Raw genomic sequence first — 22910 nt, 5'->3', positions numbered from 1 at the left:
ACGCTTTCAATTTATGGCGACAAGAGGGAAGTTCGAATGTATATACAAATTTATATCGCATATTTATGTAGAGATACGGTGTCGGCCGAGAGGAATAACTGAGAATATGTAAAGAGATAATGAGAGAGTTCCCACGAAATTCTTCGTTGAGCCTTTTTTTTATCTAGCGAGACTAATCGAGGAATGTAGAGAAAATCACGTAGCCTCTCGTAAGACCCTCTCCGATTTCACGTGAACTAAACAAGTCACAATAGCAAACCCGGATCTCTCAAGTACAGAATGTCGTAAATCTTTAGACAAAAACTTCTCGGAACCCTCTCTCTTACTCAGTCCTCGAGCCGAAATCTTCGCGCGCGGCACACTTCCACAATGCTAGTTTCGGCGGGCTTTTCACCCCTGCGCGCTCGACTCCCGCGCACTCCCATCCGCATGCGCACCGTCGATCCACCAATCATCTTCGAGCTGCAACCGGAAGACGGACCGGGCGACAAATCAACGTCCAGCAAATTCACCAGCGCCCAGCTAATTTTCCTATTGGCTAACGAAGGAGGGAAGGAAAAGAAGCTGGAAGAAAATGCAGAACTCCACGGAAAACCTCAGACTTTATTCGACAGTCAAAGAAAGTACGTCTTAGAGCTCTATCAATAAAGTACCTTTTTGCTTAAAATATTCAAAGTTGTACAACTTTCTACAACCTTTCACGAGCAGAGCGGTTCAGCGCTCCACGGGCAACCGAACCACATCGAATTCCCTACATTCAAACAATTCAGACCGTAACAATTTAATGGATAAATACACCATCTCTCGATCACCGATTTTATTGTATTACAATCACTGTAGACTATACTCGGCACGTGCGGTAGATACGGTGGGACGAGCCCCGTATCTGTTCTGGTCTAGTGTTCGATTACGAATGACTCCCGCTCGACAGAGCACGAGCGGCAACGGTTGGTAGTCAGTGCTGACAACCGCGTTACCAACTGATTGTTGGGGAGCTGCCTAGGGAATCCGAGGTAAAACCCCAGGTTTCCCACAAATGCGCCAAAAGAGTGAGGCCTCAAGTATGGCAAAATAAGACAGGCTAGGTTTTCTATCCATGTGCTCAATACACATAGAATCTGATGGGTATTGTGTTGTTTCTCTCCATCGTATCTCGTTTTCTTTCTACAGTACTTGCGCGAAGCTGGATGCGCAGTAAAATGTTGGGGATGTGTGAACTAGCTTAGGAAGCACGAAAAATGTGCAAGAGTAAGACCCATCACTGTATGAATGTAGGTGCAGAAACTGCTTTTCTCTGATTGGTTGACGTTTCACACCCAAGCAATGTTGCCATCGCAGTTTTAGACAAAGCTAAAAAGTGGCGAGTGAATAAGAGAGCACGCCAGCAGTTACCAGCGAAACAAATCACACCGGCAACCAATGTAGTTTATCTTACTTTACCATGCTTGCGATCTCACTCTATTCGCGCATCCATTTGCCTGGTGCTCCATCTGAAACACTTGGGCGCAACATCCAATTTATACTTTTCGTCCCATAAGATTCTCGATTAAACAATCCAGTGTATTTGCGAACATCTTGAAACGGCGACCATTCCTACTATTATTAAAATTTTTGAAGACCCGTAAACTGTATTTTAGATGATACAAATTATGGACAAATTATTCCAACAAATTGTTTCGTCTATTTATTTAATCAATTTGTTCTGACTATTTATTTGATCGATCTATTCCGTCTATTTTTTTTATCAATCTATTCTATCTATTCATACGAACAAACTATTCAATCTATTTATTCAAACAAACTATTTTGTCTATTTATCCAGGTGTTGTACAATTATTCGCATCATAAATTGATTTTTGTTAACTATTTTTATTTTTACGTACTTTTATAGGGGTATATTTATACGAAGCATTGAAAGCAGTTCAATTGGCATACAATAATCGAAAATTGCAAAATTATTTGCTGTTTTCGAAAATCCTTCTCGTTGAATAGATCATTGATTGCTGGCCGTCACAGTTGACAAGTACTGGGATGGCTGAATTTACAAAACTGTGCAGATTCATAAACTAGAAACAATTAGCTAAAATATAGGTTACGAGTTTTCGAAAATTTTAATAATTGTATAAACGATTGTTGTTTCAAGACGATCACAAATACGCTAAATTCCGTATAAATCGAATATCACGTCGTGTGTTTCACATAGAGCGCCAGAAGATGGGCGAAAAGAGTGAAACCGCGAGCACGGTAAGATCATAGCCCGTTCTCTTTCTAAACCAACAGCGCGAGCTGGTTTCATATTAATATGATGGGGAATAAAATCGCTTGGAAAGAAGAGATAGATCGCTGCCGATAAGGAGCCACTCCTGTACACATGTACACTAGTATACATAAGTCCATTTTCTTCTTGACTCTAGGCCACAGCTTGATAACCAAATGAAGATTGAAGCAGAAATTGATTTGCTGTGATTGGTTGACGATTCGGCGCTAAGCAGTTCACTGCAGATTGAATTCGTTAAAAAGTTTTAAAGATACAAATGCTTGCTTAGAGAGGAAGAAAAACTGTAAGCACATACACATACAACAGTAATGGGATCTACTCCTGCATGCTTTTCTTACTCCCTATATTGGCGGGCATGTACCACCATTTCATTGCGTATTCAATCGGCTGTGGATCCTGTTTTAGAAATGAATCATCAGCCAATTAGAGCAAAGAAAATTTCTACATTGATCCTCGCTAACGGATCAAGCTGCGGTTTGAAGGTATAGAATATGTATGTACGATGCATACATACATACTTCTTGTCCGAACAAGGCAACAAGGTTAATTTTCATTTTTCATTAGTATACGACGCATTTGTAGCTGCAGTCTAATAACAATATAATTTTAAATTATATATTAAATACTATTATTTTTAATATTGTTTTGTAATGTAACCAGCACACTTATTATCATAGAAAATGAAACGCGTCTTTACAAACTTAAGAGTATAATATTTCGACGGAACGTTTTGTTTGAGACAGGTTATGCGTCGAATCTTTACGAGTTTCGAAGTGTGATCAAAAAGACAAAAGTCAAAATGGAAATTAATGTAAAATTGGACGAACCTCTGACAAGTGATATTTGTGTAAAACTAGTGATTGAACTTCTAAAATACATTTTATATCAGAAGCAACAAATACCGTTTACATACGATTCCTTGACTCAATTGCAAATTAATATGAAACCAACAGATAGAAATTCATCTGCTATAAAAGCATTATTGAAGTCTATGAAAGACACATCAGAACAATTGAGCTCACAATTTCAGCTTAATAACTGCAAAATTAAAGGAATTGCTATACTCATTGGTGCCACCATAATGTCACCAAAGCTGCAAATTAGATTAGAATTACCATTGGATGTTCTCAATAGCCAGCAGCATTATGAACATAAACATGTATCTAGGAAACCTTTATTAAATCTAATGAGGTCAGTAAAACTTATTTTTCTATTAATTTCTGATATTGTATAAATTATATGAAATGAATTTTTAGGTCCATGTTAGAGTGTTCAGACTTTCAAGATGCAATATCTACACCAATGAGTCTCACAAATACATTTGTGTTAATAGAAAAAAGTGATAGAAACTCAGTTTCTGAATTTTTCTTACCAAAACCAAGCTATGCACTTCCAGTAAAAAAAGTTAATTGTTTTACATTTAAATTGAGCAATAATAATCACATAAATATGGATTGCAACTGTATTCATGTATTAAAGATTTATAATGACCTGCCATCTGATTCTAACAGTAAGGAAGATAGTAACATAGAATTTTTGAAAAATTTAAATGAGAACATTGAAAATATGCCTTTTCAATGGTATCAATCTAGAGAAATAATTAAAGGATTTAAATTTGTAAGAAAACCATAACAGTATGATAGGAAATCAAAGGAATAACATAAGTTTTATTAAAATAAAAAAAGATTAATAGAAGATGTTATACTTAATATTGGGAAAGTATTGAAAATATATTGATTTATATGTTTAAGATATAACAATTAGGATAGTAATTCATATATATATACATATATACGTCACTAACAAGTTTTGTACGATTGTAAAGTATATATACAACTTATTCTTTTTCCCAAGGCAGAGTTTTTAAAGCAGTTATTATAATCTGTTATTTATTTATATAGGTGACATTTTAGGTAAATTTATAAATTGAGTAAATCTATTTTTATACATTTTCATACATGCTTGCAACATGAATGTTCATATACAAATATATGGAACGTATGAATAAACAATTTTTGATATACAAATAATTATTCTATTTTTTCTTTGTCTGTTTTCTTATCATCTTTTAGCTCATTTTTATTAATATTTTCTGGCACAAAATCAGATGTAACTTCATAGATCCTAATCCTTAGTAGTTTAAAGTCACAAATCCTTATTATTCTAAAAATTAATATCACCAATCCCCCTAACCAACTCCACATCATTATATAGGAAAGAACCTTAAAGGTACATAATACATATATCAATATTGGATTATATCTTAATGTTAAATTACTATAATTTTTACGAGACGTAACCTGCAGCCAAGAGAATAATTTACATAGATCATAGTCATGGATGTTGTGTTGTAAATATTTGTGTATAATATCACATTCGCTAAAAATGTATATTGTTTTAATTAAATATTTTATAAATTAATATAATTAATGTCTTTTACCTTACAAGCTTCGGTATTTTATCAGTAATGCTTATTGCAATGTAAACTCTTTTTAAGCTCTTACTGAATATTAAATATCCTTCCACCAGGTTTATAACAGCATATGTTGTAATTAATGCAAATATCATATTAAAGATTGTTGCAGGAAACACAATACTCCATGGAGCTTCATATCTACATAATATGTTGTACATATCTGTGCATTATCATTAACAGTTATCAACTAATTAATAACTTACATTGATGATACATCATATCCACCTTTTCCACATATTAAAAACATAATGGACCATATAATTCCAAATATGCAGGACGAGAAACAAGTTATAAAATATATTTTACATATATAGTTGTAATCATAATGGGTCACAATTTGATCAATCCAATCTGTATTAATCAAATTCCTGTTGTCCTCATCAAATGGTTCATACAATTCTGATTCCATAAAGATCATACGAACGGAATTTGCCCAAAGTGGACAGTTATCATTAAAGGCATAATGCTTTAATATTTTTAATTAAAATTTTTGTTTATATCGAAAACGTTTAAAGTGATAGGAACAGAATAAATGCGATACCCATTTTACGTAGAATAATATACTGCAAACGAATCCAGTGACCGCGCTTGTAATGTAACAAAACGCTTGCAAGAGTTTCCATAACCAAGAAATTTCAGTTGCATCACGTTCGATAAGTTCCTGATATTCTTCTATTAGTTTCATACCGAATAAATGAGCGTAAATTAAAAAGTTATCAACAAATGTCAAGAATATTTTACGGAAACATTACACCGGGATTCTAAAACGTTGCGCGCCAAACTTCATTCGTGCGAAAAGGCACGATTCTTATTGGTCCATTGAAAGTGAGCAAAATACAAACAGCAACGGGATCAAGAAACTTAAAATACAGTAGTACACATATATAAAGTTCCTTGGATTTCTTATAAAAAGATCTTACAGTCAAATACATTCATATGTCAAATCAATGCTAATACGAATATTTATATTATACTTCTAATTTCTTTGATGAAAATCGATTAAAACACCTAAACATTGATAAAAAATGATTGAAACAAGTTTGCATTTTCTGAATTGCCTCGTATTTATATCCATAACGCGTTCGTCGTAACTTCGTGTTCTGTAGGAACGTAGGAAGTACTACAGTGTATTGCAGACCGTGCAGACTGATCGTGGGAGTTGGACCGAGGAACTGAGGAACGCGCGGACCGTGAACCGCCACAGTGTTGTCGACAAGAAGGATACACGAAGGCGAGAAATTCTTGTTTTTTTTTTTCACGTCGGAACATCGAAAATCACGAGGAAAACGATGGTGGACGCACGTTCAGAAGGGTCGTCGAACGAATAAGCTCGATTGCCGTGGACACGTAAACCATTCGTGGGTGAAGTGAAACACATGTGTCGGCCGAGCCGTGTTTTCCACTACAGAGCGACCGTCCCGTGTTTGGTCCGTGAATATCTCGCGTTTAGAAAGCGAAGTCGCGGGCCAGTTGTGATAATTCGCGGAAAATATAACGCGTTCAGCTCCGAAGACACTTATTAACGCAATGAGCCGCTTCTTCGAGATGGAATAGAACTCGTTGCAGAAGGCGGCAGTGCGTGGGTGGGTGGGTGTCTAGCGACTGCCACTCATGTATATCAAATTCCTTTTGGAATTTCACGCAAAATGTGGCTGTCAAGCTGATGATAGTGCTTATTTTGATTAAATAATCTTCTGTTTAATCCATGCACATTAATCGGCATAATATCCAGACAATTCTTTTTTGGCTAAGGAGAAAATATTAGTTCAATTTCAGAGGAACGCTGTTGTCCACTGTCAATTTTTGCTTATGTCAATCTGACAGTTTTGAAATGAACAAGACCAACATGATTGCATTTCTGTGCTGTTATCAACTCCATTAAGTTTCAGAGAAACTTATATGCTTGACTATTTTTGACACCATTGTCAAAAAATTCTTTTTACATCACCAACTTATTGCTTGAATTGTGCTACATAGTTTGGGTTCGGCCAAGTTCTTTTGCAAGAAATGCTCTTCTTAAAGTATGAAACAGAGGTACTTTAGAAAGCCCATCTATTATTATTTGCAGCTATAAGAGAAAGACCTTTTTAAGGTCTTGCCTCTTTCTTTTACTTGATATTGAGAAGCTGAAGTATGAAAGGTCAAGCGGAGAAAAATGGATATCGGTAAAGTGTCAGCATGCGTGAGAAGTCAGCAGAATGTCATGCTCACGCAGGTCACGTGAGAGGCACAACAGAAATGTGCTCACGTGATCCTTCTGCATTACACTCAACCCTTACCAAGGCAAATGGTAAAAATTCAAGCCCACAGCCCACTCATCACTCGGAAACACGCATCGATAACAATTTACTTCCAACTCCTGGTGGACGATTAAAATTCTTCAAAGATGGAAAATTTATTTTAGAACTGTCCCATCGTAGAGATGGGGAAAGAACTACATGGTTTCCAGTCCCGAAAAAAACATTTTGGCCACCAGCTAGCACAACTCCAAATAGGCAGGAAAGTTCTACTTCTCTTAGTGGTAAGTAAATAAATAACATTACACATACATTTTTATGATATTAACACTGTGATGCTACTTACAGTCTCTGATGACAACTCATCAGTACAATCAAGTCCTTGGCAAAGGGATCACTGTTGGAAGCAAGCAAACCCAAGACGTCGAATATCCACAGAGTTTAATTTTTATTACTATAGAAATCCAAGAAACCGCCTGTGTGCACATCCTTGCCTAATAGCAAGAAAGCGTAGACGTCCATTAGATCCTACTTCTCACCTACTTCCAGAATCAGTAACAAATTACACTAAGCCAGTTCGAAAGGCGAATGGTACACCAACTGGAAAAGTTTTAAATATAATTATCGACAAACTATCGCGCCTTCTAGATCCTAATGTTGTTTCACCTCGCAAACGCATTCTGCGCGAATTGGAAAGAGTGTCATTAGAAGATCAAGCATCTAAAAGACGCGCGACACCACAGCCTGTTTGTACAACGAGTGCTCCCACTCCATCACCGAAACAATTATCGTCGTACAGCATAACAAGTATCTTGGGGGAAGATAAGCCAAGTCATGAGCAAGGCTTTCTAAGAAATTTGTTGAAGCCAGATGATAGACAAACTGTGAAATACTCATCGAGTAACTCGTATCCTAGGGTGCGGGTAGATCCGTACATTGGTACTACAAATACACCTCCTCAACATCCACTGTACAGTGTGCCAATGTTACCTCCTGGACCATATAGAGCACCTTTATGGATGCATTATCCATCACCCGTCCATTATCCACCTCCTATGCCATTGTATGCACCACCACCACCTCATCCTTCATCTCCTCCAGTTCATCATTACAAAGACTACAGGGAACAAACTCTTACACCTCCTTCAGGTATGTGCTTCAAGATGTTTGTATGATTTTTTCTGTATATTGTAAATTATATGAATTCTTTATCGTGTATGATCTTTAGATATGCCTCTAAATCTGTCGAAGCATGCGGGTTGAATCTCAGGATCCTAAAAGCTGGTGCCTTATCAATGGACAAAACTGCGCAAACACTGCCCGTGCAACGACAATGCGATATATTAGTATTTTTTTATCCATAAACAATAGTATCGTAGTAAGTAGATCCATGCAACCAGGAGACAAAGTCTGGATGCTATACTTGTACATAGAAATACATAAACTGTCAGAGTTGGCATAGGTATTTTATATTAATATTAAATTAAATCATGAGTAGTATTATGAAATTTTAATTGTAATTAAAAATATCTATATATTACATAGTCCTTTATCATTAACGCGTTTACTGTTAATTTTTTGTTTAGTTCCGGAAACTTCAAAATTTTAATTATTTAAAAAGTCGCATAAATAGGTTTACTCGGTAATCTTGTTTTGACTCTAAAAACATTTGTACTACTCATGATTCTCACACCGTGATGAAAGGAAAAGAGCATGCTTTCATCTTGTGCATCTCATTTATGCATTATCTTGTTATTCTTATTAATGTTACTATCATTATTATCATTAATAAATGATACGACTATCCATTTTAAAAGATTCATAAGAAAGACATAGAATTATGTACAGAACAGATTATTACCTATATTTAGTATAAATAATTATTCCTATGAATAGAAATATGATAATAAATCTAGGTTAATAGCATCCACAACAGTATACATTTATTTATATAATATTAATGAACAAAATTGCTTGGTAAAGACCGTGGGATGTGCCTTAAATGATTACCTAAATTAGAAGAATGCTAAATTATGGACATTGTCATCGACATGTATTATTATTATTACTATTACTACTACTATTATTATGTACATATGAATATAACTTTGCGTTGCGTATTTGCATCAAATCGACATATTCGTCACTATTTATTATTAGTCAGGCGCATTACCAAACGTTTTACGCGAAAGGCAAACTCTCACACAGGCTCTACAAACTAGTGAGTAATTTCAACTATTCATTTACATACCTTTCCTTTTTTTAATTGAAACAGATGAAATATGTGACTGCGCATAAGCAATTGTATAGAAAGACTAATTTCGTAAATATATAAATATTTCATATACTATACAAAAGCATTTCATTTATTGTTTCAACGTAAATATAATTTAAACTTTTATAAGTATCTTATAATTTATTCATTCTCTTAAACAATCTTACCCTATTTCATTATAATTTCTAGATAATATCGGGATATATAACATATACAGTGAATAAAAGAAATAGGTAATCTCAATATTATAAATGTTTTCGGACTAATGTAATTCACAAAGAATATAAACGAGTCAAATTCAAACTTCGCGGTTGGATTCGCGAATGCGTCGAAAAATTGGCACTCCATCGTACAGTTATCCCCACTCTTCGGTAGGATAACGCAGACGCGGTGAAGACCGCGCAATCGTCGAGTCTTGGTAGTATCCGACCAGTGGCCTTGTTTTGTGGTATTCGTTGACCGGGTTGTATCGTCGGGATCGCGCGTTTTTCGCTGAAAATTCGTGAAAGCAGGTACCTGTGTTCTTCTGAATCAAAGCAAGAGACGCATACGGTTCGGATATTGTATGTCTCGGTGAAGTTTCGAATGCACGCGGGTTCGGAAGAAAGCGAGTGAACCGAGCTCCGGTAGAGGGGAGCAGGCAGTCTCGCCTGGTCGTATATGTAGCCCGCTCGGCGAAATGAAAATGGCGGTGTTCCCGTATGAACGAAGCAACGGCCACTGACGATGTTCGTCACGGTAACGGACACGTGAGTCGAAACAAGTGCGGGTTATTCGCGCGTCTTTAGTGTTACTACTCACAAGGACCGTCAAGTGTTCAATTCTAGGCGGGAACGGGTCGGTGCAGGCGCGATATAGGGATAGCCGGAGTGCGATCTTTTTTTTCTGTTTCGAGTCGATCAGAGGGACAAACAAACACGATGGAGTGACACCGCGAAGTGTTGACTCCGTGGACAAGTGGGAAGTGTCGGCTGATAGATTCGCGTGGTTGGAGGACGAAAAGTCTTCATGCCGATGCCGGCCGAATACCACGAGAACCACGGTAACCACGAGAACGCTAATTTCGCTCTCGGGGCCACACAGGACGCCAGCAACATGACGGCCAACATGTACCGGGTGGGAGGTAAAAAGTGACCGCACACTGCACACATTCCGCCGGCTGATGGCCACGCGTCGAGTCTCGAGCGCAGTCTTTAATTAACCCGAGAAATTAATGTTTGCGAATGGTGATCTGCGATGGCGTCCCCTGTATCTACATTTTACCCGCGCTCGGCCCCTCGACACTTTCCTCTCTTCATCTGGATCTCTCCTGTCTCTTCCTCCTCTGCTCTCTCTTTCGCTCTTCTAGCGTCCCATACATACGTCTGCTTTCCTTCTACACACACATCCCCCTTCCACCCTTCTGCCCCCCTTACTCTCTCGCTCGCCCTTCGTCCAGGTCATGCTAATTTCTTGCACGATGAATTTTGATGATTATATTTCGATATTTGGACGTTCAGGTTCGTTTTTAGGTTTTACATCGTTGTCTCATTTTCTTTATACATCATTGAATATTTTTATGCACATGTCAAATGTTGCGAGATCTCTTAAGTTTCTATTTTCCCGATATTATCGAAGTACAACGAAATGAACATCCACATCGTTATAGCGTTCTCTGCACGCTCGCATCTAAAAATTTGCACCTGTCACAGCATTCCACTGTTCGAATTTTTATTCATAATAATGCCATATTTTTAATTTGTATAAGACATGATTTTTTTTTGTATACGATGTTCGAAACTTTCTCCGATATCGCGACTCTCGTGTATTGTACATATGTATTTTTCAGAATGACGGTGTAAGTTTGTGTTTATGTATTTTTCACGTATATGAATACATAAGATGTAGATAGGAATCTCAATGAAATGGTATTGAAGAGAATAGCATTTATAACATTTTAGTTTTCTGAAATCAAAGATATATTCTTGAGAATATTGGGGCGTAATATATTAATATTATATATTGATGGAATATGCATAATTCGTATACTGGTTTCTCTTTGTATATTAAAATATATCTTTTGTTTTTTATTTGTAGACTACGTATATTTTGAAACATCTTCCACATCTCCCTACCAGATAAGAAGGATAGAAGAATTAAATAAGGTAAGGGATTTACACTTGAGAATTAAAGATTTATTGATTTTTCATTTCAATTACATATTATATCAGATTCTACATATCTGTATAAACTAATTTTGAAGTTTGAATAATTAAGATATAAGTATATTTATCTATTCTTTTTACATTCATTTAATTTTTTTTTTAGACGGCAAGTGGGAATGTTGAAGCAAAAGTTATGTGCTTCTTCAGGCGGAGGGATTTACCTTCTACATTAATAATGCTTGCTGATAAACATCAATGTAAGTAAGATTTATAGAGTTTTGTGAGATGTATTCTCCATACTCATTTTTATTGTATAATAACTCCAGTTACCAGAAATATTTTAGCATTAGCAAATCATTCTAGTAACAATAGTAACAAACAAAAGTTGATTTTCAATGCAGTTGAAAATTGAACATTGTTATATTGAGACTGTGAATCTTTGTGCATTTGCAGTACATACATGGAAATATTTAATAAAAGTAATTGAATTTAAAGTTAGATTAATCTTATCTGATACATAAAGCTTAGTCTTTGCCAAACATTGTTTTCTGAAAGTTGCTTTATGGATATTAATATTCACATAAATATTCGCAGTCTAATAATGAATATATAAGAATAATATAACTTATTTTATTTCCATCTTGCGGATTGATAATCATTTCAGAATTGAAAAAACTGAAACAATCCTTTCCATGAGACGCCCGGAATCCTATTATCGATTCGCGGGTAATTTTTTATTAGTTCCATTGATAATTATGATCTCGAACGTAGTATGCATCAGATGTAATCGACAATCGAGAAATTCGAAAAAAATTGTGTTGGCAGAACATGGCATGCGAAAATAACAAAATATTTTACGACCGATTAGGTAGACTTGTTAGTTTTCGCGGGCTCAGTATAAAACTGGTTCGGATTCGGCTTTTTCCCCGAATTAACTCGTATCTTATTTTCCAGTGAAAATAAACAACGTCCGGTCAGTGCTTCTTCTATTTGCAACGTTCTTACGTTACTACGTTTTCCAAATAGAAGTTCAAAGACCCCAGCGCGCCAGGATAGCTCCTGTTCATGTGAAAGGCATCACACTTCAATATGTTCTATCATACACAGAAAAATAACGCGTCTCCCTGAGAAAAAAGTTCGCTCAGTATTTTACCTATCTAAATATATGTACATGTATATATATATATGTATGTATACATGCATATGTATGTATGTGTATATATACATATACATACACACACGCCGCACGCACGCGTATATACATATATGTATCTCTCATTCTCTCTATTTCTCTCTTTCTACCTTTCTCGATTTTTCCTTTGCAGTGGCAAAGATAATGAGACGCGGGGATTTGGGGGGTGGGAATGTATAATAAGTAAAGTTGGGGGGTGGCAGAGGGGTGGAATGGGGGTTGTATCGATCTGCCGGGGGTGGGTTGGGGGATGGTGTGCACTCGCTAGCCCACCACCGCCCCCTCTTTCTACCTCTCTCACCCTACTTCCCCCTGTACCACCCCACCCGCCACCCTGAACTAAATGAATGACTGACGCAGGGATTGGTTGGGTATGTGTTACGTGTACTCGGACACACAGAGACTCGTAAGGACACCGATAGAGGAACGTATACGATAACCAGGCGGGCACGCAGACATGCACGAATAACGGACAGAGAGAAAACAGGAACGCACACATACCCGCGCGAGTACGCCGTGTGTGCCTGGGCGAAAATGGTGTGGGCCCCACTAGCCATCTTCGTTTTAAGCATTTACTCTCTCTCTACCACTTCTCTTTCCTTCCGTCCTCTTCTTTCGTACCTTATGTATGTAATGTATGTATGTGTATGAGTGCAAATTCTGTACGGGTGTATGTGTGAAACGCGAATGTACACTCTCCCGTGCTATTTCTCTCTTTCTCTTTACATCTGTCCCTTTCCACCCTCTGCCTCCCTCCTCCCTTTCTCACTGGTTCTATGTCCGTCCGCCGGTATTTGCTTCGAATCGGGCTTTCCCCCTCCTCTGTCGGTTCTGTACCTTGCTCTCTTCTGTGCTTCGAATTTCAGGAAAAAAATATACGAACCTTTGTCTTGTCGGGAGTCGATATTTTCATGCATGGAACGTATGAAAAGGTTACGGCAAGGACGCGCTCCCCGGGGATCGGATGCTTCCAGAGGGTCCCTTTTACCCCTTTTCGGTGACGATAGCCCGTAGTCCAGAAGTATATCGTTTTCCTCCAAGAATTTCTGGATATCGATTGAGATTCGTTCGAGGTTCAAATTAGTATTCCCCTTCCTAACGGTGTTTATTTAAAATATGTTTTATCATTTTTCGCGATTTCTACACTCTAAAATTTGGAAATACGTTTCATTCTTTTGCGAACACATTTTTAATGAAGAGAATATTGAATCAATATCTACAGATCGAGTTTTGTAGTAAACTATATCAAATCTTTTTGTCCATTCAACCCTCATCATTAGACTGCATTTTTATGCATATTTATATCTATTGTACAAGGCTGTGAAACTTGATAGAAGTAGCATTTCATTTTCTATATTAAAAGTTTCAATGTTTTGAAGCTAATATGGAATAGAATGAAATTATATGAAAGTTCTGATTTTAATTATTTTATATTTCTATAAATATTCACAGTATATAATTCATACATATGCATTGAAATAATTATTACCACTTTTAATATCTCACTCATTCTGTATTTGAATATTACTAGTCTATTGCAGTTGTAAATAGAAACGCGATTGGAATTGGTTGACAGAATCAAAATTATTTTTTAGTATGATATTACTACTATGTGATGAGATATTCCATTTAGTAAAAATCGTTAAGAAGTGAACCAGAAATATAGTTCTTTTGAATTACAAGAGCATGTATTAAAATTGTATTTGAAAAAGAGAAAATAGTGAAAATTAGTAGAGTGGGTTCTATGATACAAATTGCAGTGGCAAGTGCGGAGCAGCAGAGGTCAGAATCCCCTGCGAACATGCAGAGTCAGAAACTGGAGAATCCAGATACTACTAAGGAAATGACTAATAAAGATGGGATCGGGCCCAAAGTGATGATCAAAGGGGGCGGGAAGGGGGGCTGGCTGAAAGCCCCACTATCCGAGGCCCAAGAGCCTCATGGTGAGTGAGCAGTCAATTAAAAGGTGCTTCTTGCAGATGAATCTTGGTTACGTATTTTGATATACGTGCTTATGTACACATGTGTGTATACATGTATGTGCATATACTATATACATATATGTATACAAATCCTTTTTTTGTTCAAAGTAATTATTAGTAACCAATGTAAGAAGATATGGATCTTATTAATTCACACGTTCAAGTACTAGATATTTATATGTATAAATCAGAATTAGATGTATTATTAAGTGCAAATAGCTGCAAATACAAAGTGTAAATAATAAACATGAGTTATTACAGGGATTCATCAGTAAGTAATCCACAATGTGTACCTTTTGATTGACTCATTAATCTCATAGAAGCCAGTGATGATTTAAGGCTAATGATCTGGCGGCGGGATTTATAAACTTCTTTGTAATCTTGGTGAATGTCGTAAGTTTAGGCTAAATTCACTGTAAGGCCAAAGAGACAATAAAATTGGGTTCACCCAAGAACTCTTCTTAAAAGTTGTGAAGAAGGGGACTTGAATGGTTTCTCAAATGATGTGAAACTATATGAACCCATATATATGACAATACATGATCATAAACATTTTCATCATCTATCCTGTTATTGCTACTTTATTCTGTATCTTTTTCTCTCTTAGATAACCATTATGGTGATCCATTTATTCGATTTCCAGCACCTAAAATTAGTCTTCATAATCATTAAAATAATCAATCATTCATTAAAACAAAAATCCCGCCGCATAAAGTGATAATTCTTTAGTAATCTGAGGCTTCTTTAAACAATTTACATTTATTCAAAAGTTAATTTTGTTTTTGTTAAGATAAGTAATTTATCACTTAAGATTGCTTTCATTTTTATTTTTTTGTTGCCCGCTCTTGCTGATATTTTATTTGAGTGTTGTAAGTTTTTAATTGATTCTGCCACATTCCTGCGTTTCATTTACATTTAATTTATCTGTCTTGAAACAAAAAAGGAAAGACCGGAAGTGCATGAATAAATTTTAATGACCGAAATTAGGACGAATTTCTATACTAAAAGAAAATATTTTTGTCACTGTTTTATTAATATAAATAATGTGATGCTGAAATGTCTGATTAAACTTATAACTATTATGTTAAAATGTAGTATAACAAAGTTATTGAATTCAGTGTTTTCAGTATCTTTTATTTTTTTTTTGACACTTACGTGAGATATGTTTCAGTTAAGCTTTTTCTATTATTAATTTTAATATTTTAAGTGTAAAATATGTGTTAATTATAATTATTGACACGCAGGGACGGAGGACAACGTAGTAGGCGCTGGAGGTGTTACAGAGTTAAGCTCTAAACAACGTCATCAAATGAAACACAGAGAACTGTTTCTATCCCGGCAGGTTGAAACAATGCCTGCAACACACATAAGAGGCAAATGCTGTGTGACATTGTTAAATGAAACAGAATCTTTACTAAGCTATTTAAACAAAGAAGATTCTTTCTTCTATTGCTTAGTATTTGATCCTGCTCAGCGAACTTTGCTTGCTGACAAAGGTATTCACTTATTTTTCAATACTACATTGCTTATTACTATCACTTCATATATTTTATTTTTAACATATATTTGTGTAATTTTGCAGGTGAAATTAGAGTAGGCAGTAAATACCAAGCCGATGGTATAGCGCCAGCTCCACTCACACCTGCTGAAAGGGAATCAGATCCTCGTAGATCGCAGGATTTAGAAACTTTGGTTTGGACACCACGACATTCGCTAACAGATCGGCAAATTGATCAATTCCTTGTTGTCAGTAGATCTGTAGGCACATTTGCAAGAGCTTTAGACTGTTCTTCTTCAGTTAAACAACCCTCTTTGCATATGTCTGCGGCAGCTGCATCGAGAGACATTACTCTTGTATATATCACTACGTTATATTATTGTATTGCTAACATTATTTTTACTAGTAATTTATATCTATGTGTTTTAATAGTTTCATGCGATGGATACTTTACATCGGCATAATTATGATGTCGCGAAGGCAATGTCATCTTTAGTGCCTAGTACTGGTCCAGTATTATGCAGAGATGAGATGGAAGAGTGGAGCGCATCCGAAGCTAATCTTTTCGAGGAAGCTCTTGACAAATATGGAAAAGATTTCGCTGATATTCGTCAAGACTTTGTAAGCATACATTATAAAGTGGCTAACATAAGACTTAAATGTCTGATCAGATTAATAAAAATGATCTTATTGGTGTTTCAGTTACCGTGGAAAACTCTAAAGAATGTAATCGAATATTATTACATGTGGAAGACAACAGACAGATACGTACAACAGAAGAGGGTAAAGGCCGTAGAAGCAGAAAGTAAACTTAAACAAGTTTACATACCAAATTACAATAAGACAGCTCCACCTACAACTGCACCTTCCGCGGCTACGATTGTACCTCTTGGTAATAGTAATAGCAACAGTAACGGAAAACCAACTAGTGTTCTTAATGGCAATAGTAATGGTAACATGACAACTGATAATTCTGGTATATTAATGGTCGGGGTTGGTGGTAAGCCCTGTGAAAGTTGTCAAGTTATGCAGAGCCCGCAGTGGTACGCTTGGGGCCCATCGCATATGCAATGCCGTTTGTGCCAATCATGTTGGACGTACTGGAAGAAATATGGTGGTCTCAAGGTGCGGTTTTATAAATTATATTACTATTAAAAATATTAGTATTAAATAATATCATTATTTCATGGAGATGCTATATTTTAATTTTATACATAGGTTCCATCACGTATCGATGATGTTGATTTAGAAAGAAAAAGAGGTGGTGCAGGTTCGGACGAAGAGAGTAAAGGTATTGGCGGTGCTCACAGACCTCATCGATGTAGCATTCCTTCCTGTGGGAAAGAATTCAAGCTCAAGGCTCATCTAAGTCGCCATTACGCGAGTGCTCATGGTGTTGATTTACGTGGAAGTGGAGCAAGTGGAGGCGGTGGTGGTGGATCTCCCAGGCCTGTAATGAAAACCCGTTCCGCATTTTACTTACGTACTTCAGCGTTAGCACGGGCTGCACGAAGATTGTGTGCAGCGCAATTACGCACACGTCACGCAGCACGAGCACCCCATCAACCTGTAAATGCAGCACCATTGCGGCATCTTTGCGCTTCTCCTCAGTTGACATCAAAAAGTTCGGCAGAATTACGTATTTTAGCGCGAGCTGTACGTCCTCGGCCTCGTCCACGTGTCACCGATATAGCAACGCGTTTAGGTGATCATCCTGCTCCTCGGCAACCCGGGGATTGGGATTGGTTAGCCCTTACGGCACCAGCACAACGAAAACAGCCCGATCGAGTTTCCTTCCCCAGACCACCAAAGGCACCAGGCATGTAATAAACATTTACAGTTTGTACCTTTGTTTTTATAAAAATTGGAATCGTTTGCAATTGTTTTGTACACCAGTAAAGAGTAAAATGAAGAAAACTGGTTAAACTTTTTTATAATATGATTATAGATGGAAGCCTTTTATATGAAAGAGTACCAAATAAATCAGAGGTAGACAGGCTGCCAGTGACGCCACCTCAACCACAACCCAGTATGCCGACGCAACAAACTATCCTAAAACGCACAAGACCTCCATTCGATGAGATCAACGGTTCAGATGGTAAGCCTCAGTATCATGCATTTGCTATTTATATTCATTACAGTTCCAAGTCCTAGTACTGAATGTGGTCTCTGTTTACTGGCTTCTACTCTGACGTGGATTGGGATGAAGGTAAAATAATTCAATGCCTAAGAGTCTATGTATACAGCCAAACGAATCACCAAGTTTGTTAAGTTGTACAGTTTATCGTTATAATCCAAAGGAATATGGAACATTGGTTTCATAATTTTACGTCCACGTAATAGTAGTAGCGTTTCGTATTGAATATCGTACAATTATTCCGTTATGTTTGATAGGTATTGCCCTAAGTGCAGGGCTCCCTGGTGGACCACCTGCAAAAAGGGCTCACCATTCACAGCAGCTACATCCCAAGCACACTTTGGAACACACTGCACCTCCTCCTGTTCTTCCACTAGCACCACCGCTCAATGGAAGAGCTGCTCATCCACATACCTTGCCTCATGGTCCACCCTTATCTAGAAGTAATGCGCGCAAACAAGTAATTTCATGGATGGACGCACCTGACGACGTGTACTTCCGCGCTTCGGATCAGACCAAGTACGTAACTTTGACTTTTTCTGATGCTGTCTTACATGTTTGTGATTTAACGTTGTTCGTTATAATTTTATAGAAGACTTAGAAGATCGCTTTCATCCGTGGAACTCCGAAGAGCAGCGCGCAAACCATGGCGTAGACTACCAGCCCCTTTGCATCCTCCTCATCCGCAAAGAGCAGTGCGCGGTGATGATATGGTTGTCATTTTGGACTGAATTAATAATACAATCAGTTAGACAAACCTACTGGACTGAACCGGACCGGTCGGTTTGTTACGAGGGAATCATGCTGTTATCGTAATTTTAATGCAAGAGTGACCACTGTGAAGATATCCCAGCTTTATGTAATTGTCATTGACAGCTCTGACGTTGAGCAAGGACTAATCGCTGTTCGGAATGTTCTGAATTAATGTTCGAGACAGCAATTCGCCGAAATTGAAGGCCTCGCTTGACTGATTCGCATGTTGTACTGACATCGCTGAAAAAATACCTTCACGAGTAAGGGACGACGAGAAAAACGTCGAACTCTGGAAACGAACATTCATCGAATCTTTAATGAAAGAAAAGAAAATTGAAAATAAGGAATCAAGTCATTCACCGTGAAACATGATTTTCTATTCGTATTAATTAATTATTGTTGTTATTAATAATAATTATTAATAATTGAATGTACATATACATACATCATACCACACATTCATACATGCATAGCCAGGCAACACACACATACACACACAAGTGTCCAACGAGTGCTGGGCACGAGTTCTCGATAAATTGGCTCATACCACGCGCATCAGCTCACGAAGAATGTTACGGCCGCGCGCGTAACAGAGACGAATGTGAGAGTGCGAGAGCGTGAGAGATAGAGAGAAAGATTGAATGATATGTGAAAGCGAGAGAGAGGAAAGAGAGAACGGTTCTGAACGTACGGGAGAAAGAAAGAATGCTCATTGTGAATATTTTTATTAAATTTTCAAGTTTGATGACTTCCGTCGCAACAATTAATAAATAAACATAAGCATAAGTGGAAGAATATACTAGTCCTTTTTCCACTCGAACCGATTTCTGTTCACAATTAATTACTTATGAAAAATATAGAAATTGTTAAATTTATCCTTTGAAGGGAAATGAGTGATATCCCTTTGTTTAGGTATGAAATATTCCAAATTTTTATTAGTGTTATACACTTAACATTTTCGAATCCTTAAGAAAAGACTGAATAAATTGTAGACAATAACAGCATCCCATCTCAGCTCAGCTCAGAAGTTTCAATTTTTATTGAAATCATAGTTTAATATGACCTTTATTGCGTGTGACATCAGATGTAGACATTTTAGCGCTTCTGTCTGATAGTATTAGTGCAAAATACATGGTAACGAAATTTATGCAATGTTTTTAACAATCATAACCTATAATCTTGTTTTAACTATAAATGCAATTATTGAATACAGATGACTACTAGTACAAACCAAGGTTATTAGGATCAGGAGTAGGACTTGTGGACCGTAAGATTTTTCAAAACTTTCTTCCAATCCTTTAATCGCAGGGGGGGGGGGGGGCAAAACGAGTAGGAGTCATTGAGAATGATGTGATACGATACTTCTCCCATCTAGTCTGTTTCTTTTTCCCTTTGGTTAGTGTTTAGTAGAGGTGAACGGGTGACTGAAATTTTCGAATACTCGAGTCTCGGGTCAGGATCCGAAAGATTGGAGAGATATGAAATTTTCGGATACTCGACACCGAAGTCGGGTCAAGTAGTGTACAAAATGTCGGTAACCTACCGACTCGACCCAAGCGCTATCTGATTAAACTTTGATGTCGAGTATCCGAATTTTACAAGCTTTCGGGTTCCAACCCGAAATTGAAATGTCGGTTATCCGCCTACTCCTAGTGATTAGACAAAAGGTAACAAATACTGAAAGTTCTTACAGCCCGCAAGCCTTGGTTAGGAGTACGAACAGGTCATCGGAATGAACTGAGTACGAACCATATGGGGTTTTATGTCCACCATGCACGTAATGCTCTTTTTTTCATTTCATTACAGAGTCAATTGGGATAATAGCAAAACGTTCATACTTTAGGTGAAATCGGCTGTCGGTAATTTAGCTACCAGTTTCTGTATTTTGCCATTATGTTCACTGGCACTGTGTTGGTATTTTTAAGCAGCTTGTGGAATCCGTAGATAATTAATGTTTTCTACTTTATCAACATTTTTTAAATATCAATTAAATTAATGAATAAGTTATTGCTGCCTTGTAATTGTTTATTTAATTGTTATGGTTTTAATAACAATGGGTTACTCCATTTATAATAAACCTTCTTAGGTAGAACATGAGATTATCAAACTGAAATGATGAATTTTTTTAGTTTGCTAATTTCATATAAAAAGTTTACTTAAATTATAATTGTTGAGTGTAAATATTTTAATCAAATAGTTTATTTATATAAAGATTTCCTTAAGTATAGGTAAGTGTCATTATCTAGCGAAAGGAAATAATACTAAATCGTCGAATAGTTTGAGCATTTTGTCATTACATCCAATGACGTTATTTCATTTCTAAGAGCAAATGATTCGTATTGTATTTAGGACGGCTTCTGCTGAATATTTCCACGCCATCAAAAAATATTTTCGCTCATAATTTTTGAGATTTTATCCTTTTTCGTTCTTGCATTCCGTGTATCTGTGTGATTTAGCACACTGTGAATAAAAATTATTAAATTTTTAATCGAAGAATGTTGATAACTATATTTTGTCCATCTTTTGAATTTATATTATTATCGTTGGAATATATTAACACTTCCTAGCCGTAGATACATAAACTTACAGTTAATTCTTAGCCAATATTGAATCTTTTACGAAATAAACACCTGATCTCAAGCTATTTCAATCTTTCATAATCTCGCAACAGCTTGCATTAAGTCGTTTTAAAATCTTGCAAAGAAATCTGTCACTACTTCGTAAGTAGTTTAAATATATTTTCCTTATAATAGCATAGTATTTATGCAACGATTTCGCGGATAAGGCTACGAGTAGCCACTGGGGGGACGTATAAAGCGCGATACAGCTTTGTTTCCTCGAGAAACAGTTCCCGCAGAATCTTGAGGTACTTGGTACATTATGACGTCTTATCGGTGGATCTTATAATACACCGTCTACGGACAACGGCGGGTCGGCGGATACGCTTTTCTGCTATTAGCATTTCAGGAAAGCGTGATAATCAGCATATTCATGAATAACAGGACTTGAAGAGCTTGGTCGCTTGGACAGGAAATATTTCAAAGTAAAATGAGTCGGCGTGCGCGCCGGGCCTCTCCGCGGGAGAAGCCCTCCATAAATATCCGATTCGCAAATTTCATTAAAGTTCAGCCGGTGACGCGTCGAGTCCGCGCGCATGTTGCTGGTTTTCAGCCGATTCGACTTTTATGCTCGGGATCCGCGGGCAGAAAGGGAGCTCCTCGCCTTAATCCGCGCAATCTTCCGCGCGGTTAAAGGGAAAATTGAAAGGGAGTTTCACGGTCCCCAAGACGATATCGGCTGCCAAGTGTTGCTTCGCGCCCCCGCGGATTCACTTCGAGATTAAAGAAGCCCTATTGGGCTGTGCTACGCATTCACTGCTGGTCTAGAAGTCACAGTGATTACATTTATATGCCCACTGATCGTATTATATTGGCCGGATTGGCTGGAAATGTCGAGCCATTTCGCCGATAAATTCGTTTTCCGTGCTGCTTGCGGAAACCTGTACAGAGGCGGCAGCAATTAGACGGAAACGAAGTGAGATCTGATCTTTGAGGTGGACACGCCATTGAAAAAAGGTGGTGGGAGAAGTTTTATTGACGCGATACGGTAGATGTGCCGATTGCGCCTTCCGAATTACTTTTAACCTCTTAGGCGCGACGCGCCACTATAGTGGCTTTCGTGAATGTTTCGTTCTTTACTCAATTGTTTTATTAGTTATTAAAGTAAACGATTAAAGTGAAAGTGTATATGTACAATACACTAAGAACATAATATATTGGGTTGGGGAGTAAGTTCGTAGCGTTTTTATATTTTCTCTTATTTTACAACAATTTGTTGCTGTTTGACAAAGTATGTCATATTTATTCGATAGAGCTGTCTCTGCTCTATAAAACTGTGCTAATCGTGTTTGTTTTAGTCATTTAATTTTTTATTATTTT

At 37.1% G+C, this 22910-nt stretch overlaps 4 protein-coding genes across 7 annotated transcripts; 3 read left to right on the top strand and 1 right to left on the bottom strand.

The window, feature by feature from the left end:
* Positions 1-2814: 2814 nt before the first annotated feature.
* On the top strand, positions 2815-4302 carry LOC144468652 (MAD2L1-binding protein). Its single transcript, XM_078178270.1, has 2 exons — positions 2815-3469; positions 3535-4302. The coding sequence occupies exons 1-2, from the start codon at positions 3078-3080 to the stop codon at positions 3908-3910; spliced, it is 768 nt and encodes a 255-aa protein (XP_078034396.1). The 5' UTR covers positions 2815-3077; the 3' UTR covers positions 3911-4302.
* A 139-nt stretch (positions 4303-4441) lies between these two features.
* LOC144468396 (uncharacterized) lies at positions 4442-5439 on the bottom strand. Its single transcript, XM_078177830.1, has 5 exons — positions 5296-5439; positions 4958-5220; positions 4719-4892; positions 4569-4657; positions 4442-4500 (listed from the first exon to the last, which is right to left on the bottom strand). The coding sequence occupies exons 1-5, from the start codon at positions 5437-5439 to the stop codon at positions 4442-4444; spliced, it is 729 nt and encodes a 242-aa protein (XP_078033956.1).
* Positions 5440-5892: 453 nt separating this feature from the next.
* H (transcriptional corepressor hairless) lies at positions 5893-9334 on the top strand. Its single transcript, XM_078179133.1, has 3 exons — positions 5893-7275; positions 7340-8140; positions 8220-9334. The coding sequence occupies exons 1-3, from the start codon at positions 6933-6935 to the stop codon at positions 8252-8254; spliced, it is 1179 nt and encodes a 392-aa protein (XP_078035259.1). The 5' UTR covers positions 5893-6932; the 3' UTR covers positions 8255-9334.
* Positions 9335-9686: 352 nt separating this feature from the next.
* Mta1-like (metastasis associated 1-like) lies at positions 9687-19847 on the top strand. 4 transcript variants are annotated; one of them, XM_078178662.1, is made up of 13 exons: positions 9687-10389; positions 11343-11410; positions 11574-11667; positions 14363-14545; positions 15829-16080; positions 16167-16438; positions 16515-16703; positions 16785-17207; positions 17301-17901; positions 18031-18181; positions 18263-18291; positions 18477-18738; positions 18812-19847. In XM_078178662.1, the coding sequence occupies exons 1-13, from the start codon at positions 10275-10277 to the stop codon at positions 18948-18950; spliced, it is 2778 nt and encodes a 925-aa protein (XP_078034788.1). In that variant the 5' UTR covers positions 9687-10274; the 3' UTR covers positions 18951-19847. The 4 variants fall into 4 exon arrangements, with proteins under 4 accessions (XP_078034788.1, XP_078034791.1, XP_078034789.1 ...); XM_078178665.1 differs by lacking the exon at positions 14363-14545; XM_078178663.1 differs by lacking the exon at positions 18263-18291 and having other exon boundaries at positions 18031-18180.
* Positions 19848-22910: the final 3063 nt, after the last annotated feature.

This window comes from Augochlora pura, chromosome 4 (genome assembly GCF_028453695.1).
Source record: "Augochlora pura isolate Apur16 chromosome 4, APUR_v2.2.1, whole genome shotgun sequence".
Classification (NCBI taxonomy): Eukaryota; Metazoa; Arthropoda; class Insecta; order Hymenoptera; family Halictidae; genus Augochlora; species Augochlora pura.
This window is presented reverse-complemented; position numbering and strand designations above follow the sequence as displayed.

Coding starts and splice junctions, on each gene's coding strand:
- LOC144468652 (XM_078178270.1), top strand. CDS start 3,078: ATGGAAATTAATGTAAAATTGGACGAACCTCTGACAAGTGATATTTGT. Junction 3,470..3,534: donor CCTTTATTAAATCTAATGAG/GTCAGTAAAACT, acceptor ATGAATTTTTAG/GTCCATGTTAGAGTGTTCAG.
- H (XM_078179133.1), top strand. CDS start 6,933: ATGCGTGAGAAGTCAGCAGAATGTCATGCTCACGCAGGTCACGTGAGA. Junction 7,276..7,339: donor AAGTTCTACTTCTCTTAGTG/GTAAGTAAATAA, acceptor TGCTACTTACAG/TCTCTGATGACAACTCATCA. Junction 8,141..8,219: donor AACTCTTACACCTCCTTCAG/GTATGTGCTTCA, acceptor TATGATCTTTAG/ATATGCCTCTAAATCTGTCG.
- LOC144468396 (XM_078177830.1), bottom strand. CDS start 5,439: ATGAAACTAATAGAAGAATATCAGGAACTTATCGAACGTGATGCAACT. Junction 5,221..5,295: donor TATTATTCTACGTAAAATGG/GTATCGCATTTA, acceptor AAAATATTAAAG/CATTATGCCTTTAATGATAA. Junction 4,501..4,568: donor TTGGCTGCAGGTTACGTCTC/GTAAAAATTATA, acceptor TGTACCTTTAAG/GTTCTTTCCTATATAATGAT.
- Mta1-like (XM_078178662.1), top strand. CDS start 10,275: ATGCCGATGCCGGCCGAATACCACGAGAACCACGGTAACCACGAGAAC. Junction 10,390..11,342: donor CAACATGTACCGGGTGGGAG/GTAAAAAGTGAC, acceptor TTTTATTTGTAG/ACTACGTATATTTTGAAACA. Junction 16,704..16,784: donor CTGATATTCGTCAAGACTTT/GTAAGCATACAT, acceptor TTGGTGTTTCAG/TTACCGTGGAAAACTCTAAA.